Source organism: Hylaeus volcanicus, chromosome 7, assembly GCF_026283585.1.
Source record: "Hylaeus volcanicus isolate JK05 chromosome 7, UHH_iyHylVolc1.0_haploid, whole genome shotgun sequence".
NCBI classification, from domain to species: Eukaryota; Metazoa; Arthropoda; class Insecta; order Hymenoptera; family Colletidae; genus Hylaeus; species Hylaeus volcanicus.
In genome coordinates, this window is record NC_071982.1 from 21,458,172 (window position 1) to 21,478,362 (window position 20,191).

At 45.1% G+C, this 20,191-nt stretch overlaps 2 protein-coding genes across 3 annotated transcripts in view; both read right to left on the reverse strand.

Annotated features, from left to right (window-relative positions):
• The window catches only part of LOC128880467 (inositol-pentakisphosphate 2-kinase), a 49,710-nt gene that overhangs the window by 2,343 nt on the left and 27,176 nt on the right, over window positions 1–20,191 (reverse strand). Inside the window, exons 3-7 of one of the 2 annotated variants that reach the window (XM_054130594.1) lie at window positions 10,099–11,637; window positions 8,263–8,492; window positions 6,573–6,780; window positions 3,698–3,902; window positions 187–386 (exon numbers count right to left, since the gene is read on the reverse strand). In XM_054130594.1, coding sequence (XP_053986569.1) covers window positions 187–386; window positions 3,698–3,902; window positions 6,573–6,780; window positions 8,263–8,360 — 711 coding nt within the window. In that variant the 5' untranslated portion in view covers window positions 8,361–8,492; window positions 10,099–11,637. Of the gene's footprint in view, window positions 1–186; window positions 387–3,697; window positions 3,903–4,636; window positions 4,765–6,572; window positions 6,781–8,262; window positions 8,493–10,098; window positions 11,638–20,191 lie in introns of those variants that run through there. The other variant, XM_054130595.1, reaches the window with a different exon arrangement.
• Window positions 14,104–19,878, reverse strand: LOC128880468 (protein BTG2-like). The gene has a single exon (XM_054130597.1). It carries the CDS (start codon window positions 18,953–18,955, stop codon window positions 18,419–18,421), a length of 537 nt encoding a protein of 178 aa, XP_053986572.1. The 5' UTR covers window positions 18,956–19,878; the 3' UTR covers window positions 14,104–18,418.

A 20,191-nucleotide genomic window follows, 5' to 3' on the forward strand; every position in this document is an offset into this window, starting at 1 on the left:
TGCGACTTTCGAGTCCGCTTCTATGAAGTTTGTTCGCAATTGTTGGATGAATTGTTGTTAGAGACGACATTATAAGATGATACGAGACCAAAAGAAACGTCTAGATTTTAAAAACTTTAGAGAAATTCAGTAAATAAAGGGTTAAAGTTGTATTTGACTATATCAAACGGTCGATCGTCTCGTTACCTTGTAATACTGAGCCAAACAGTAGGGACACTTTTGAAATTTACAATCGGTGTCCCTCGAGTATCCTTGCTTCGGTTTAATTTCCACGCAAAACGTCGTCTTGCTTCGAAATATGTTAGGATCGCATTTTGTTCGAAGGAGAGTGTAATCCGGGAATTTAGTGGCATAACATTCGGTAACGTCCATATGGCGGCGTTTATCTGAAACCGTAAGAAAAATATGTAACTTAACGAAAAGCTTATCGCTAAGATCTACTCTAAGATCTAAGTACTAAGATCACTAAGATTAATAACCGGTTCTTGATAGCGGTGTAAGTTCCTTTAATAATTTGTTGTTAGATGAAAGGATCAAATAAATGTGAACCGTTAAATGAACTTATGTGCGTCACTATGGAAAAAAAAAAGCTCGTATGCTTCGGACAGCTCTGGACAATTTAAATGCTATTAAACGTGGAAACGCAGAGACGTGCAGAAACTTAACGCACGTGGTTTGCTCGGTCTCTGTTTACGTATTCTTCCGTTTGAAGTTCGAAGATACACGTTCGCATGGTAGTCCGATAACAAAAATATCTTGGCCACCGTGACGTGCTCATTTTCTAAAATTAGGCAACTGGAGAACTGCCCTGCAGAATGGAAGGGGAGAAAGCACGAGAAAAAGGACAGGTAGATGGTACGTTTACGTTAGGTTTGGGAATTTTCGTGAATCGGATCGCCGCTTGAAACGCTGTTGTACACTTTCGTTTTCGTTTCGGGCTCGGAAGATCGCACCGTAGACCGTGGACGCGGTAGGCGTGAATAAATTAAGGATACACCGTATACGCGACACGTCGGACGATTTCTCTTCGCCCGAAACGCGTTTTCCAAAGTAAAAGCTCGCCAACGAAACGCGTCGAGTGAAAAATAATTACGATCGGGCACAAATTCGCCATCGTAATGGCGGTCAGAGATTTCGCCATTTTCTAATATTTGTCGATTATAATTTTTTGTTTGATACTTGAATGTAATGCCTAATCACTCCCTCGAATTTGATTAGTCTATTACCCTTCCTTCCGTACGATAAAAATTAACAAAACATCAACAGAGTTGCTTCAACTCGGTTGAAAATAAGCAACCGAGTTATGGAGGAGGATAGAGCATCTATATCTAGATAACCGATCCTATCCCGAGCCGAGAAGGTTTCTTCTAATCGTATCGATATAGATTACTCGTTTGGCTTCTGTCTGCAAGTTGTCCGCATTTGTTAGGGCTACGTTGTCTGGATAGCAACACATTGTTGACTCGTACGGTTTAAGATATTTGAAGCTTTCGCGGCTCCGTTCTTTGCGATACTAACCGATACTTGTGTTTCAATTCTCTGCGAAGAAAATCGACGCGTTTCGTGATTATTGCTCGCAGAAATTCCACCGTTCGAGGAGATGGATTCACGTTGGTTTCGCAACGAACGGCTCGGCTCGTACGATGATCTATCGAGAAAAGGGTTAACATTGCTATTTTTGTCACCGTATGGCCAAACGCGTTTCGTAGCTTCCACAGCCATATAATACAGAGACTACTAGCCGCGGTTGACGTTCTAGGGCACGAAATCGATAGCTTCGTATCGCCAGTGCGCAGTATCGCTTCGACGACAACACCGTAATACCTGTTGCTCCCTTTTAAATAAATCACTCGTTTCCCAATATCGAACAAACTTTTGGAAATATTACGCGCACGGTTACGCTACGAATGCTGTTCTCGCCGGTAGTAGTATCGGCGAGAACAAAGGTTGGATCTAAGTAGCCGTATTAGCGGTACTTTAAAACCTCGAAAACGGTCGCATCTCTAACAAAAAAGATTGTTATTTATCGCGAACCCGTTGCTGTCGTTAATTACAATGTACGGAACGTCTCGATAATTGGTACGCGGTCGAAATATTCGATAAGTAAGACCGAGAGTTGTCGAAAAACAAAGTCCTAACGAAGCCCGCGTCCCTCGTTGAAGGAGAGCCTATTCGGGCTTCCTGTCTAACGTGTTTCCTTCGTAACTCGAGCGGTTTCCATTCTCCGGGAACGGGTTCTCGTATCGTTCTAATTTCTTCCTGTCAGTTTGACGCGTACCTCGCAGAAACAAGTTTCTCGCGTATCGCGCACGTCTCGAGATACGAGAGATACGAATCTCCTCGAGCGACAAACGCCGTCGAAGCGTCTTCTTTTCTCCTTAGAATTCCAAGATTCGAGCGTGTCCTCCGAGTGTTCAGAGGACGAGCTTAATTGGTAGGGATTACGATTGTAATACGATCCTAACCGATTCATACGTTTCTCTCGATCGCTCTTTTTCCTTTGAACTTTTGACTCCTTCGCTCTCTGCCCTTTTCTGCGTTCGACTCGAGCTAAATGTAAACACAGAATAGAAACCACACTGGATAACTGCAATGTTTGGATCCCGATTTTCTTGCGCTTATCCGGTCTTTACTGTATTTGTAATTTCCTAAGTATGCGTCCGCCACTGTGCACACCGTGTCTGCTAAGATGATTATATAACAACGCGATGATAATTTCCCCGGATCGAATAATAAGCCATTTCACGCGTAACAAGCTGGCAGAGTTAATCGAACCGTGTCGCGAACGTTGCTCGTGAGAATTTACGGCTGCGATCGAGTTTCGTCGAGAAATTTTTGAGGATCGCGAGCGGAAGTGAAGTCGAACAAGCACATCGTTGGCTGAGATTTCATAGGCGCGGGAAGAGCCTCGGGTTCTACCTGGTGCAAAACTTTTGCATTTCTCTTTTGAAGGGAAAGGTAGAGCCAGCAGGTGGACGCGCTGGAGAAAAGGGCCGAGGTACCCGAAGCCCGAAGCGAGCGGTCAAACGAAAGCCGACGAATATGGCGTCTCGAGACTCCGAGGCCTCGTAGCTTCGGTCCGACACCTGTCGTTTTTCTTAACAATGAGCTCGTCGACGGACATCTGCGGTTACATCGTGCAGACCTCGGCCGTCGAATTAGGACCACGCGATGGAACTTTGCTTTTACAACCGCGACGTCATAACTGACAAATTATTTTTTAAATTATTCACTTTCGTGCGTACGTAAAAACCACCGACCAATCTCACCGCGCTCGGTGGTTTTGCGAAGGAAATTGTGGTACAGAATCGTCTCGGCTAATCTCGGTTTCCGGTTCTTATAATTCTTACTAATTCTGGGACACCCTGTATGTACCGATTTTCTTTCTCGGGTCATTTGGATGGAAAACTTGGAAGGAAACAAAGATTTTCGTCTAGAAGAAAAAGGGGCGATCCGAGCGCAAGGGTTAATTCTTCAAGTAACGCAAAATGTATAGAAACTCTCGCATCGTTCACGATGTTGCAATTTATCGCTCCGACGTTCCTCGCGCGTATAATCGCTGATAAAGTTTGCCAGACGTAGAATGTCAAAGCGTTAAAAATACACGAGCAGGAGAGGACGGCAGAGGAACGCCGATATCGAATGTTTTTCTGGTCTTTCCCACGAGTCCCGAGATCGCAAAGAGCGATCGTTTTACCTGGTCGAAGAGGTCGAATGGTTTCCGTGAGCCTGGCGATGTCTTTCTCGTCGTAGCGAAGAATCTCCGGGATCTGTGCGTACGGCCCTAAAAAGCAGGAAGCCACGCACCTCACGAATTCCAGTTCTCGTTCGGCGCGTTGTTTGCCGCCATCCGGTGGAACATCGTCCGGCAACGACTTCCGGAATCGAATTACCTTGTGCTCCTGAAACACAGAGAAACACCGATGGAATCGAGTCCGTTCGAAAAAGCACGCGTTTCCCTCGCGGGACACGTTCTCGACGCCGATAGCGTAACGTAGTTACGCTCCGCGGTCACGTTGGGTTGCTACCCCGATGTTGTTTATCGTAAACTTCGACGATAACAAAATCCAACAATAGACGTCCTTGCACCACCAGAGACAACGGTTCGCTTTTTTCTCAGCTTTAATATCTTGCGTACAGTTTAGAACTGAACGTAACTTTTTGAAATTTGCCCTTTGATACAATCGACGAATTAACTGTACGTTAACGCGTTAAATCGTATCACGTAACAAATAACATAACGAATTATGTAACAATTGTACATCTTTAATACCGTCGTATAGTTTTATTAAGTTTTATCGAATGAATCCCTCTCGCTATCGGATTAATTCTGCAATAAGATCGATCTGAAACGCGCGATAACGATAACGCTCCCCGTTGTCTTCGTCGGTATCGGTCGGTTCGTCATTTTTATTATCGCAATCTGATAAACGATCGGTGGATAAATCCTCTTCCTTCTTTTTGCACGCGCGTCATTTAAGCATTAAAATTTGTAACCGTATATGTATGCCATCTGTACGCCGACACTTTGTTTATATTCCCGATACGCGATACCGAACCAACTTCTCGTCGACAAAATCGTAACGTTATTTATGGAAATCGACGAAAGCCAAAGCAAAGCACAATTTCCGCGTACAAAGGTTCTTCCTCGTTGCCGGTTGCCTCGTTGCAACCAGGAGCGAGCGACGTCCATGGATTCGAGCGATAAATTAAATCTAGAACGTCGATTTTCGCGGTGTCCGTGTAAATTTCTCGGTTGCTCGTCGCGTCTCGTAAACGTACAATCGATATATCGGCTGTTCTCAACCGTTTGCGCGTTGGATGACGTGGCTGCAAGTTTTCTCGTGCGTCACCGCTAGTATGCGTGTACTCGCTAAAAGATAGTATGTGGGTTGCCGATGGGTCGGCAAACGTGGCTACTATACACGTATATTGGGTATTCGAAAAAGTTCGTGGCGTTTCTCAACCATTTGTATGATTTTTGTACGAGTTCTGTGATTGGTCGACCACAGCGCGATGCATCTTTGACATCAAAATTTTGATAGAACATTTTGTGTGAGGAAAACCCACAAATTTGTTCACAAGTAGCATTTTCGCTTCGATCGAGAGACAAAACGTGAAAGACACAACTTTTTCGAATAGCCTTTATATCGTATACACATTCTATTTTTCCGTGAAATTAGGTTACACGAGATTTATTAGAATTAAGTATTAGGAATAAAGTGTTGAAAGTATTGTTGAATACCTTAAGTATTGTTGAATACCAGTATATATATATATATATATATATATATATATATATCGCTCAATGGGTGTCGAAGATTACATTTCGCTATGGTACAGCAAAACGATAGAGAACGAACGAAATTTAAGCCGAGGTTAGACCGTATTTCAACGAGTTAGTATGGTTCCACGGTTAAAATTCGAAGGAGATCGGTGATCCGATCGTCGACGAACTACCCTTATTAAAAGTTCCCTCGGCGGAACCTTCCACGATTCTGAAATGTTAAAGTTCATCGATCATTCATCGGGGCCCCGCTTAAGCAGCTTAGTTTTCCCACCATCTAACAATTTCTCCCTTCTACCTAGCCGTCGAGGTCAACGGCCATCGGTTCCCCGTCCTTTTCTTTCTTCCAGCTTGCCGAACTGTATCTCTTGTTTTCTCGCTCGCTTATTCGCGGTACGCGTGCGCACCGACCCAAAACAGACGTAGCGACCGAGCTAGCCATCATCCTCCATCCTTCCGTTTCCTTCTCTATTCGCGCAAAACTAAATAATCGTAGCTTTAGCGAACTAATCGCGGAACGAAAATCCGGCTTTCGTTGCGAACGCGTCGAATAACGCTGAACGGCGTCTCCCGTAGCCTGCGCTTCGGTCGACACCGGATGGCTCTTCCGGTCGACAGCTGTTAACGTTGCCAACATTGCTAGGTAATTAGGCGAGATGTCGCGTTGAAAATACCGACGACGAGGTTAACGAGTTCTACTTGAAATTTATTTCCAGCGATAGACGCACGCAACTCGGCGTAAATCGACAACGAACGAGCATCGCGTTTGATATAAACAAGCCAAGTATTATATGTATTTTCTCGAGCGGCGTGTCGCGTCGATTTAAGCATTACAGGGTGTCCGAAAAATGTTGGAGGTCCTTGAAAGGGGTGGTTCGGGAGGTGATTTGAAACAACTTTTTCCTTAGCGAAAATGTTGTCCGAGGCTTCGTTGAGGAGATATCAACGGAAAACACTGACCAATCAGAGCGCGAGGATGCCGTTGGAGCGGCCGCGGTAGCGAAGGTTACGCGCTGAGCGGCCGCGTCAATATCCTTCGATGCACGTCGAGTCACTTGTTCGCGTACGAGAGCGGCTACCTAGCGCGTAGCCATCGCTATCGCGGCCGCTCCAACGGTATACGCGCGCTCTGATTGGTCAGTGTTTTCCGTTGATATCTCCTCAACGAAGCCTCGGACAACATTTTCGCTAAGGAAAAAGTTGTTCCAAATCACCCCCTGAACCACCCTTTTCAAGAACCTCCAACATTTTTCGGACACCCTGTATTCATAGTTTGTCGACTTACTCGTGACAGCGCAATGACGACGTTAGCATTCCCTTCGCCTCTATAAACACAGTCCTCGACGGTGAATGGCGTGCGAGGCATGGGCGGTTCTGGAATCGCCGGATAATCGTCGCCCGTGCTTCCGGTGGAAGTGGTCATCGATTCCGAAGAAAGCGTAGCGGTCTCCACAGGATTTCCTTCGCTGATTCTCATTCTGTTATCCTTGTCCCTGCGAAAATTAACCAAGGCTCTCGTTTAAAGAAAAGTTGCGCGATTACCAATAGATTACCGCGCGATTACCATTTCGAAATAAGCAACTTTGGTCGGGGATTCTAGCTCTTATAGTCTTACAGAAAAAACGATAAGTAGTCATCGTAGCATTTGTTCACCGGAATGTATTCAGTATCCAGCTCGTAAAAAGAGAATGGAGAGCACGCTCTTAGGTCGCGGACTCGCGTCTCGGCGAGAGAGATATAACCTTCGTCGACGGTTATTTCATTTTTCTATCGCGTTCGACGATTCGCCATTTATAGCGCGTTTCTAATGCCAGACGCGAAACGATGAGTCACAGAAATGAAGTCACTCGCGTCTGTGGTAATGAAAAGGTCCGTGAACCCATACACGCTGACTTTCGAAACCTTTAACGAACGCGCTCGTATGCAAACTAGTAACGCGAACAACGAGACGACGGCGCGTACAACCAAGTTGTTCGAGCTGGCTTGAAAGATACATATACGGTTCCCGCAGAAGCATATTCATCGAAGCTAGAAACTCGAAACTCTGCTTGCCTCCGTGAATTCAATTAAATTACCTTAGAATTTTATAAACAATTGAAGGACAAGGGAGAAAAAGTAATCATGTCCACTTTAGATAGAAATTCGTTTCTGTTTGTTTTTTGTAATTAATAAATACGATAAATTAAATTAGCCGTTGTAACTAGCTTATCGGTGCAGATCTAATCTATTCGTAAAGTATAGCCCAGACCTACTTAACCCAACCTAACGTGATCTGTGCATACGTAACTCGGACCTGTCCAACAGGCTAGACGTGGGTCAAGCTTTCGAATCGTGTCGAGTCGGTAGACGCTTCGGTTCTTATCTTTCTAGCTCTGGACGCGTCGTGTCGTGGCGTAAACGTAAAGGAAAACAAAGCAGGGCCCGCGCTTGAAGCGTTAATGTCGCGAAATGTAGCGAAAAGAAGTGCACGCTTAGGAACCTCCAGTCCCCGTACGCGTAGGTTTCGGCGTGCATTTAAAACCACTTACGTTCGCCACGCGTTTCTGTGTCTATAAAGAGCAACGACGTTGCCATACAGTCGAACCGTCTTATCCGTTTTCACGTAAGGTTAACGACCGCGGAGTTTGCGAAACACGTTGCAACGTAGAGACATAGACGCGTGTGAGCGCGTCTGCTAGTGCTACGAACGCGCGTATCGAGTTTTGCGGCGATGCGACTCGACGCCGACGCGCTCGCGTAATTGAAAATAGAGCGTTCCTCTATCGATACGGTTTCGCGATTCCTCTTGGAAACCACAGCAACCTTGCAGGAAGCTTCTTCGATTTTCAACGATTCAAATTTGTTCGATTTCGCGGATAAGAATTTGCAAAAATAACCCAGTATGTACAGTAAGTAGACTTTACTGTACGCGGAAGAACGAAATTTGTAATAGTATTTGAGGAAACGGTGGCTCGGGTAACTCTCGCGAAGCTTACATGTGTTCGAAACTGTAACACTCGTCGATGTTGATGGTCGCACGCTCTGACTGACCTGCGCCCTGCTCTGGCTGTTTCACGTTCCGACTGACTTTCATCTCGCCTCTCTTAACGGAACCAGAGTACACCGGAGTCTAACTCCGGTTTTGATTTAGCTGTCGTTTAGGTTCCATTGCTCCGCCACCTCTGATGCATTTAATCATTCGTACAAATATTCCTTCTTTTCATTCCTACGCAATAGTAATCATATTTTTTCTTTTTCTTACTTACGCAATGCAACAAAATATTTTGAAACTTTACAGTAATCTTCTTGTTTGAAAATAATTGATTTCGAAAAAGAAAAAAATCTCCATTAAACTAGACGGTATTTCCTGCATCGCGAAGCAAGATGTTGAAAAAGAAACGAAAATCCAAGATGTTTGACCATACAAGGTATAAACAGAAGATTTCGTGCTCGACGCGTTATAACAATACGTATCGGTAAGAAGGAGAAGCGCGCAATATTTGAAAATACTGCTATAAATGTTACGATACAAATGCAACAACACGCGGGGCAAAGAGTGAAAACGATAACAAGGAAAGCCGTGACTTATTTCGCGTGTATCGCCTCTGTTCAGAATGTTTAAATAAATTCCATCGAAGAAGCGCGTAAACGTATCTTTTGTATCGTAGCGTTCGGAAGCGTATCCCTTCTATTATAGGAGTCGGTTGCGCGTAACTCCGCGTCGAAAATGGAGGAAACTGTCGCGTTGGCCGGTCGAAAGGTGCAAGGCGCCATTTTTTTTTTCGCGAGCCTTCGAATATGGCGAGGCTGGGCGCGCGAACGTGTCTGCAAAGCTAAGCACCCTCGAGCGAGCGACAATGGGCCGGCATGGGCACGGAAAAGGCGCGAGAAGTGGCTGCCAATTGAACGATAAGAGAAGAACCAGAAGAAGGACCGAGCGCAGCCAAAGAAAGACCTTACATCTCTCTCTGCTTTCGCAACGCAGTCGACGAGTTTAAAACGCCGAGTTCGCGGAATGCGTCGTTCGTCGATGGTCGAACGGTTACCGAATTCGTTGGACTTGTTTCTCGAGGCTGCGCGATACCGAAGCATAATTTACGAGCGGTTAATAATTTATGCGGTATCGTTCCCATCGCGGACACCCTGCAACTCCCGCTCCAAGTCTACCGTTACGCGACACCGTCCGAAATCTGCTTTTCAACGACATTCACACAAAAGACGCGTGTTCGCTGAAACAAGTCTAGTTTCCACCGGCAGAACTGTTCACCGGCCGTGCCCTACTATCGCGTGCCGCAATTTCCATTCGCGAAACTGTGACGCATTGTGCCTGCCGCGACCGTGCGCGACGTTGATTCTTCGCTATTAAAAATAAGTAGCTCGGAGAATGATTAATTAACGCTGTGTAGCATTTCTACGCTCTTCTCGTTTCCGAAACGGCGCGAGTAACGACCAAGGTCGACGAGGACCCCGTCAAGCCCCCTCTCGTTTCCACACTTACGCTACAGGGAAAACAAAGCGGAAAATTCAATTTTATCGATTTAACCGTTTCTACGGCTCAAAACTACCCTTACACGTTCGATATTGACTTCTAATTAACGACGCATCGTTGGAGAGCACTTTAAGAAGAAGAAAAAAAAAAAATTCGATTTTTTGCTTAAAGTGCTCTCTATCGTCTAAAGACGACTCTTCGTAGTCACATCGGTACTTTCTTTTCCTTGTAATACGACTGCGAGTTATTAGAAAGCATAGCGATCGAGTATTTGCAAAGTTCTCGACGAATAGTTCCAGTTGTAATCTCGGTTAGAGTAAGAAAGAAACCTAACGAGACTTACATCGGTAGTCGATGGTTAATTTGGCTGGTTGGTGTTCGGTGTTGGACGGTTGTCGTCGTGATCGTTGTCGTCGTTCGCCCTTCGAAGACGGTCGACTTTTCGACCGGGAGCAAAAAGAGCAAGGATGCCGCACAGGCGGGTGGAATTGCACCAAAGAGAAAGGAGAGGAAGGAATGGTTTCGCGGAGTGTTGATGTTGAACAGAAATCGCGATTCTAAAATGATAGAGGGAGGGGGAGCAATAACCGAGCGGGCCAAGCAACGTTAAGGGGCCAGGGCAACAACCGACGCTGACCCTTACGACAACTATCGGTCGCCTCCTCCTCCTCCTCCGCCTCCTCCTCCAACGCCCCTCTACCGCCGCGCGTCCCTCTCCCACTCTTGTTCACCCTTTTATCCTTTGTGGCTCCTCTTCCTCCTCGGCACAATAATTCGCCGTCATTTCGCACGTCGCAGAACCTCTCCTCTTCGCGATACCGTCTCGTATTTGTCCCACATCGTCGTGTCCCGAACCAACAAACCTTAACACGTCAGCTACCAAGGCCTCGATACAAAATCTTGCGCCACAGATGATGCCTCTACGATCGCCACGCTTGTTTTAACAAACATTTTATTCCAGTAAATCTTCTACTTCGAAACGTGCCGTTTAGTAGGTTATCGACGCTTGTTTTGCCCAACCTCGACTTTACGTTCCTTTCAAATGGTGTACTCGGAGGAGTCACACAACCTCCCGGGTTCTCTTGTGCGTTAGGTTCCGCGAAAACAGTGTCACGCTCGACGAACCTCTCGCTCCGAAGAAGCGCAAAGAAACGGAACCGGCGATCGACATCGATTCGAGCCTCGCCAACACAGACATCTTTCTTCCCCGTGAAATATAATAAAAGAATATCGCTCGCGGCTCGCCTCGAAAAGAAAAAGAGTAATTCCCTCTCGCGCATATCCGACATTACGACATATTAATTGCATCGACGTCGGGATACTTGGCAGCGATATTCCTGAATGGATTTTTGTTGCCGGCAAATAGAGACGGAAAGACCGGTTAGTCGTCTGCGTGAACGGCTTTTTTCGCCTAGATACGTTTAATATTTGCGAGCGTCGATCGCTCGACGTACTCTCGACGGGAATCGAGGTTGGTCTTCAACTTGAAAGCTCGAACGACCGTCGATGGAAAAATGGCGTATCGAATTCTCGCGGTGGCACTCGATACCCTTTCTCCCGGTTGCAGTTACCATTGGTAATGGCGATACAACTCCCGCGAAACCTGTCCAGCCGCTCGATTATCGGCCATCGACGATTACCAGACCAATCGAGTAACGCCCGTTAATTTCACACCCATCCACCATTCACCATTCGCGATTCACGATTTACCTATCGCCGGATATGTTACTAATAACCAACTGTTCGCGTCGGTCCCTGCCACCTATAGTTCTCTCTCGAGCCCGAGCGTTTCTTTGCGTTCTCTTCTTTTGCTTGTTCGTCATTTTCTTCTTCAACGTTTTTGCAACGCTGGTCTTACATGCAGCCGGTAACGTAAAAGTTCCTACGAAAAATAAAATAATTGTTTGAGATTGAGTTTAAACATGTGTGGCTACGTATGTGGACGTTTAGTTTGTTGTATTTATAGTTAGTGTCGATACAAATTTTTCATCGTCGATGAGGCAATCGTATTTCGTTCTTCGTTCGATTGCTAAACGAAACAAAGAAAACATTCGTTATTATCGTACGCATCGCGATTATTTCAAAAACTTTGATCGTGCTTCACGGGCCAACCGAAGTGTAAACCTTTTATACCTGGAAATAAAGAGAGCTGGACTTGTCGCTTTCGTAACGAACGGCATACGTCTAGAACAAATTAATTCGTCGCGAGCCTCTTACCCCGACCAGAGATACAAGAACAGACATGTGTATAAGAAAATTCTTAACCATTCAAATCGAGAAATTTGTACGAGAGGGGAATCTCCGCGTATTATTTCGCTGGAAATAAAAAAAGACCAGAAATATTTCCGCACCGATTGTGTTTTATTAAAAATTTTAATCCTGAAACCCCTTGTAGAAATCCGTTTACAATAAAATATAAAAGTACCTACGAGATGCGAAGGAAATACTATTGTAATGTGTCATGTTAAAAAAAAAAAAAAAAAAAAAATTAATAGAATTGTCACTGGTCAACGACGATGAAATATTTCGTGTTTATATAAAGCCATTAACGATAAAATTTACGTAAATAAAAGTTAACGAGCCAGGAATTAGAAATTGTACCTGCGCGTGGGAAAGCGACGAATATCTCTTCCACTGCAAAAGATTGTACGTACTATAGAAAGATGAAAGCTGTTTGTTGACAAATATCTGCAGAGGAAGCGGTAATTAGGACATCGATGAAAAATCAAAATACTGGACAGCGGTTGTTTTGTATTCATGAAATTTCATAAGCACGAGGCCTTTTTGTTTTTATTATCTCTGTACAAAAACAGTCGAAAAAATTATAGATTTCATTTGATAAAGATTTAATTTTTTCGAGCTCACGGCATATGTACAAGCGGAAAATGATAGACATAGTAACCTAAAAACTAAATATAATTATACATTGATGTAGTAATAGATATAATAATCATAATTCATAATTAATAGTAAACCTACTAGTCTACAGATTCGAGAGTGTACGTAAACGTGTTCCTCGTGTCTGTTCCATGTATCTCGTCAAAGTATGTGTACGTGTACATGTGTATGTGCATCTTACGTCTCCGACGTGTATTATTCTCGGTGTGTTTTTTTCTTTCTCGTATGACTATTGGTAAAGCGAATTTCTTTTATACAGAATTCTTCGTGTAGATCGTCTCGCTTGCGATCGCGATCGGTTCGCGTGTGTGGATGTGTTGTAACTTTTTTTTTTTCTTGTGCACTGACCAACAGGGCCGCCGAATTCGGATCTCGATGACCTTGGATCGGTGTCTTTGTATCTCGTTTGTCTCTTTAGCTTGAGAAACGCGTGTTAAAGTCGCTACGAATTCTGTCTAATCTAATACAATAATTCGGCATCACAATTATATATATTACCACGATGGAACCCACGGCCTACTTCACCCGAGTTGAGCACCCCTGCCGGGCCTCACGCTCTCTTACCGTCCATCCCTCTTTTTCTCCCTCGATTTGCTCTCGTAGCCTCTCTCGCTCTACCCGCTCGCATGCTCTCATTCTCGCAAACACTCTTTCTAACTCGTCGCACAATTTTCTTTCGAAACACGTTCTCTCCCTCTCTCGCCCGTGCATTCTCCTTCCTGGTGTCCCAACAAAAGCGTCAATTCCACAGAAAAGAACGATACGCGACATGTACTCTTATTTTGCGGTTCGAGGCCCCGCCCCCCCGTACAGCGAATATAGAAAAGATACGCGTAGCGAACTCTCAAAGACGTTAGTCGAGTGTAAACAAGTCCAGGTGACGCGGTACCGGACACACTTTTTCAACGTCAGCGTGTTAAATAAATTGTGGCTCTTTGCAACGATGAACGAGAAACGCACATGAACGCACTCGAAAGCGGTATTGCCTTTACATACCACCGCGACACGTCTCCAGATGTTCGCTGCGTATCTCTTTTGTCGCTAACTAACTATACGTCTCGGCTCCTCTATCACGCTCGCATCCATTTACCACCACACTGGCAACTCTCGGAGAAAGCGGAGGGATCGTACGTGAAAATTGCGAACGGAAGACGAATATTACTTGTGCACATTTCCAATTAAATTTTACGATTACTATTCGCGCAGAGACGCGTATGATTTACGTGCAAATAAAACTCTAAAGTTTGAGTTCAAATAAATAATTAATTATCGTCTAAAAGAAAAGAAAAAAAGAAGAAAAGAAAAAAAATTTCATTTTTTGTTCTACACACACCATCGTTGATTAATTCATGATCGAAATTACACGTTAAGTATATTATCATATTTACAATTGTAATCAAATCGGGAGTGCAACGGCCCTCGGCGATAATATGCGTTTAAAAATTAAAAAAAAAAAAAAAATTATACGATTCAAAATTTTGCGTCTGCAACGTCGGCGTGCGAGCGATGATTTTTGTACAAATTTTCGTGAAATATACACGCGATAAATATCTCCCGTCGGCACTTTGCTATATTTGCTTTTCTACTTGCACCTCCCCTTCCTCCCACACACGCGCGTCACACATCGACCTCCAACCATGCTCGATACGCAACACGGTATAAACGACTTATGCTTTTTCTCATACAAAACTTTCTCTTGCTCGCGTCTCTCCCTTGCACGAGTCCTCTTTCCAAGTTCGAATCTTGCTTTTTTTTTTTATCGTTTATCTTGATTTTGTCTCGTTTTATTTAAAAAAATACTGAATTAACCAAGCTAAAATCACAGACTTGCTGGTACATTATTCCAGCGGGTTTGTACAAATTCTTCCTGAAGGACTCTATGTATAGTTACAAGTTGTGTATATATATATATATATGTATATATATATATATATATATACAACTTGTATATATATACAACTTGTATGTATATATAATATATGCGTATATATATGTATATATAGTAATTACAATTCGCTCGTGAAATAAACTCTCGCTCCGATTCTCGCAACGTTTTTTTTCTCGCTGAATTTCCGCTTGTTCGCCACGCTGTGGATATAATTTCATACGGTTTCGTGTAATGTGTTCGTTCGTTTACGCGTGGATAATACATCTGTGTGAGTGTCTGTACGTGTGTTTGTGTGTGTACACGAATCAAACGGTTTATCGGATGAGCGCGGCCTATTATCGTCGGTTATCTTCCTCCGATGGCTCGAAATCAAATAAAGAAGACAAGAAAAGAAAAAGAAGAGAGAAAAAGGAACATTATCTTTACAGCTCTTACAAGTTATATTATACATACACATCGTATCGTATCGTCTACGGACTATAAGGTGTGCGAGATTTCTACGCGTCGCCGTTCGACTCACGCTTTCTCCAGTTTCGTCGAACGACAAATTCGATTCGTCGATGGTCGTTCGGAGAGATACGGTTCGCATTCTGTGATTCGAAATTAAACAAAACAGCGAAATCCAATTTTGTCCTCGTCTGCGCGCCCCGGCTCTATCGGAATTTCGCAAGGTGACGGGTATGTTTAGCAATTTTAATCGAACGTGTTTGCGTTTCAATTGCAACTTATCGCGCGCTGCGAGCGTATCACGGACCCTGATAAACTGCCCAACGATCAAATCTATTTTTCTAATGTTTGTTTGCTAGATAAAACGTCAATCGTTCCCGACAAGAAAACATGCAACCAGAGAAAAGAATCAAGCGAACCCGTCTGATATACTGTGTATCGTATATATCCGGTATACGCGATTAATGCACAATCCGCGTAAAGGTTTGATCGTTAAAAGGTTAATCTAAAAATCCGTTTAAAATTGCCACGCATACTCTTGGACGTAAACGTATTTATAAACACATATTTTTAAATATCGGTACAATATAGGCGCGTATACGCGTGCCGCGGAATCACGAATACATTCGCCTCTAATTAGGTCGTTCACACAGAGATTGCTTATATTGTCTCTCTATTCTTAATATAATCACAGACACGGTTTCTATAATTGCTACATACAGAGCCTTCCGATTTTATACCGAACGCGACAAATACCTCTGCCCTCCATCTTTCTCTCTTTCTCGCAGACACACTTCTCTCTCGGCTCTCGTTTCATCTCTCTCTCTCTCCGCACACTCTTCACCGTCGAATAATCTACCGTCTCCAAACGAACATCATTCTCTCGAATTCTTGCACACCGAGACTCGAATCTTCTCACGTAGGAATTAGATACGCGGCAAATAAAGATAACTCGCCGACGATAGATGGTAAAACGCGCAAACTTGTCGATGCACGTTTCGCGTTCCATTCTATATTATTCACCAAATTCCTCTTAAACCGGACACGCCATCGGAGTTGATATCCCGAAACGATCGCACAACTACATATACATATACGTGCACATGTACGTAGAACGAAATTTTATCTCGAACGAAAAACCGTCACGCTTCAAACTTTCAAAACTCGCACACTCGACTCTATTCTACGCGTTATTTTAATTGCATTCGCGGAGTATTGCAACGATTACGACGCGTCTTTTAGCTATTTTAAAGAAACCGATTATTTACCGAGTAGACAAATCATCCGAAGCCACGATCACATTTTAACTCCCGAACGAATACGCTTCGCTCAAAAAATGGTTGTCAACGACAAAGCTTGATCGGAATAAACGTCGATAAAACGCCGGAAGTTAAAGAAATAATTACGAAACGACAGTTGAGTTGTCGCCGTTGTTACCTAAAGTGCGAATTCTTTTATCGAAATGACCGTTTGTTTTAATTAATTTCTCATTCGCGTAAACAACATGCATTCCTCGATTCGATCGACCCCTTTTGTCACGTTCGAAACACCAGAAAAGATAATTGTACGGCACATGCACGAAATACGAGCTCCCTTCATTCCAAGATAATCACAGTTCTTTACCTCATATTTGTTTGCTTCCCTTTCTTGCACGCATGCACGCTTCCCTTTCTCTCCCTCTGCCGCTCACCTTTCATTCGTCTTCGTGCATTCCCTCTCTCTTTCTCTCTCTCTCTCTCTCTCTCTGTCTCTCGCTCACTCTCACTCTCCGTGTTTCTCCGCTCACAAAAACAGATAATATACAATTTGACACAAAATATACGTGCGAGTTTCTCTTTCGCCCACTTACACGTATATACTGCTTTCTACATACATAATACCTATATATATGTACATATAAACTCGCGCATTTTGTTAAAGGTTTGTACGTATGCAGTGTAACGTGTGTTTTCTTTTACTGTGTAACGTTAACGATACCAACGTGTGGGCCGAGCTTGGGATCGCTCGACGTCCGACGACCAATGAAAACGATGACGGTGAACGATCCAAAAACGACAATCTGGATCCGCTCCTAAGTTTCCGATAACGCCGACGGTGATGTCGTCGTTGCTAACGAGTTCCATGAGAAGCTCGGCATAAATTTCTGAAGAGAATCAGAAATTGTATGGATTAACGGGTTTCTCCTGTGTGTGTGTTCGACGACGTGGCAACATAAAATATACGGGTTTGTTTTCTATTGTTTTCATTCGGTTTGTTGTTTATCGGAAATTGTCAGTGTCTGATGTTCGTGTGTGGCTCGGTGGCGATATCAGAGGAAACAATCCTCGACGACCACCGCGACAAAAGAGAGGATAGATAAAGTTGTTAGTTTTCCCATCGCATCGGCTCGAAAACAGGAGACGACGGTCTCGCAGTGCCGTTCGATCGTTGTCCTCGACGTTGTTGTTGTTGTTGTTGTTGTCCGTCAAAGTGGAGAGAGCATGCTGTCAGAAAGCATCGGAACACCGGGGGATCCGTTGGATCGACGCGTAAGAAAGTTCGTGGAAGAAAAAAGATTTGCGACGGTAAAAACACATTGTTGAAATGTTCTCGAGGAAGAGAGGCTCGTTACGGTTGTCCTCGCTCCGGAACAGAGGAGAGAAGAGGGTCAGACTGGTTCGTTGTTCCTCGCTCCGCGTACCTTCCCTTCAGGATTCGCGATAATACGCTGGAGGAGGTTGAGATCAATTTGTCGGGCTGAGAGAGATCCTCGCCGGAACTCGCCCAGATTTTCTTCTCACTTTGCAGGCAGTCTCGTCGGGCACTGGTGGTACCTCTCGAAACTGGAAAAAGCCGGATCTTCTCGCGAGACTCGCCGGGACGCAAGAGGACCGCCGCTCCTGGATGAGTCGTTGCGCGTGAACGCGAACGCGCGGCCATTCTATTCGTACGTTAAACGATGATGATGATCTTCCGCCATGAGTATCCCGTTTCGTACGGTATCAACGAAAACTCGGGATGACTCGCGCACGGTTGGACTAGAGTCAGTCGTGGTTGCGACGGTAGCGAGCCGTCGTGTCGGACGACGCGTATGGACGAATTCCTTCGGAGAAGTTGGCCGAAAAACTGGTGATTTGTTACCGTTGTTGGTCTCTCGATCGGAGACGCGCGCGCGCGCGCGAAATAGCAAGCGACGCCGTCGCGTACTTGCGCAGCTTGGTCAAAGATTTGACGTGTATATATATGTATAGTATACATAGATGGTGTAGGATCGCGCGTTCGTGTACACGAGCCGAATATTCACTCAACCAGGGCAGCGTATCATCACATATATCACGAGAACGCGTGTGTGCTTTTGCTTTGATCAGTCCGAGAGCGTGATGCGCGTCCAATGGAAATTAAGCGAGACGCCTAGCATCGTCGTACCGATAAACTTATGCCAATAAACGCTTCAACTGGAAACGAACGCGGCGATCTGCTCGCTGAATTGCGAATGCTCGAGCAACAAGGAGTCCTTGCAGCTCTCGAATTGTTGTTGTTGTTGTTGCTGGTGTTGAGTATGGTGTTGATGCTGGTGTTGCAATTGATGCTGATGCTGGAGTTGATGGTGCGATTCTTCCGGCACGGGTTCCGTTCGTTCGTACAAAACGCAAATCGATCCGTTCTCTCCGATTCTATACGACACCTCCGACGGGTCGATCCACATGGTGAGCTCGCTTGGGAACAAGCTGTGCAGTACCGTGGGCAGCAACCCGACGTTCGCGCCCGCCTGCGCGATCACGGGATCCATTTTACCGTTGATGCGTATGCAACGGTAACCGGAACCACGATTCGGACGATCCGGGAACCAGTGATCCCTGTAGCGATGACGTAGGACCTCCGTCAACGACGATTTGAACATTTCGAGTTGACGCTCCGACAGTTGGCCCGTCTGAATACGGAGCAGATGCACCAAAAAATCCGCCGCTGACACAATTTCTAGTCTCATGGTTGCTACGCGTTGTAACCCAGGTCGAACGAGCTATGATAATGTTACACCAGTTCTCTTCCGCCTCCACCTTTTTTTCTTCCTCTCTACCGATCTTGTCGAGAGAGACGACGCCGCGACGATCCAAGAGAAACACTCTTTCTTCCTCGGCTCGATGATGGTGGGTCACGGGACGAGAGAGGCCGTTGTTGATCGCGCGACGCGCACAGCAATCTTCACAAAATGGCGTCGCGGCCACGTCGCACGATCGCGTTTAGTATTAGTTCGTCGACGCTCCAGCGCGAAAAAGAAATACCGGTCGGTTTTAAGCAATTCTTTTACGAAAATCGACGATTTCGCAACAACCGGCTCGTTCGTTCGACGCGAAAACTCTCGCAATGGTCGTAGCTTCGCTCGATACCAGATGAATTCGTAGGGGCCGAGCCAATTTAATCCCTCGTTACTCGGGAACGTCGCGTTCGGAATTTCTTTCGCTCGTTAAACTAGCTCCGAATCGATTTTTCGATTCCTCGGATGCGCCAGCGAGAATCGACCAAACGGTGGAATGGTTAACTCAAACTCAAACGCAACGCCGTTCTTTCAATCTCTGATCTTCCTCTTCTATGCTTCTTCGCGTTCCTTCACACCTTCCGTACACACTTTACAACCGTCGCGGATAAACTTTCTCGCCAAGCCTACACCGACGCACCTTTCTCTACCTCGCGGAGCAACCGCACCCACCAACTGCCAACGACTTTCTAATGGCATCAACCGTCGACACGAACCAAGTAGCTTTGTCTCTTTGTTCGCGCAGTCCGGAGAGGGGATGGTAATCGCTCTCCGATTCGCTCGTTCCGTTTCCCACCATGGCTGCCGGTCACGTGCTCGCAATCTGCGCGTTCTTTGATGCGCGAACGTTTGCAGCTGCGTCCCGAATACGGATCGTCTGCGCGGTAAAGGTTCTCAACCGGTTTCGAACAATGTCGACCGACGACGAGTGGGCGACTCCGAACGCCCCACACATTTCACCGAATATCGAGTCACCGACGACATCCTACGCACACGGTGTCTGCGTGAAATTTCAAAATCGGAAAAAATACTTTCGACACGCTCGATTAGAATCATTTACGTATTTTTCTCGAATACGTTACGAGAAAAATAAAGCGATACGTTGTTTCGTAACAGTTGTAACGTCTTCTTCGAAAGATCCTCTTTTCCCTTGAACTGGAAACGATAAATTTCTTTTTATCGTACTTG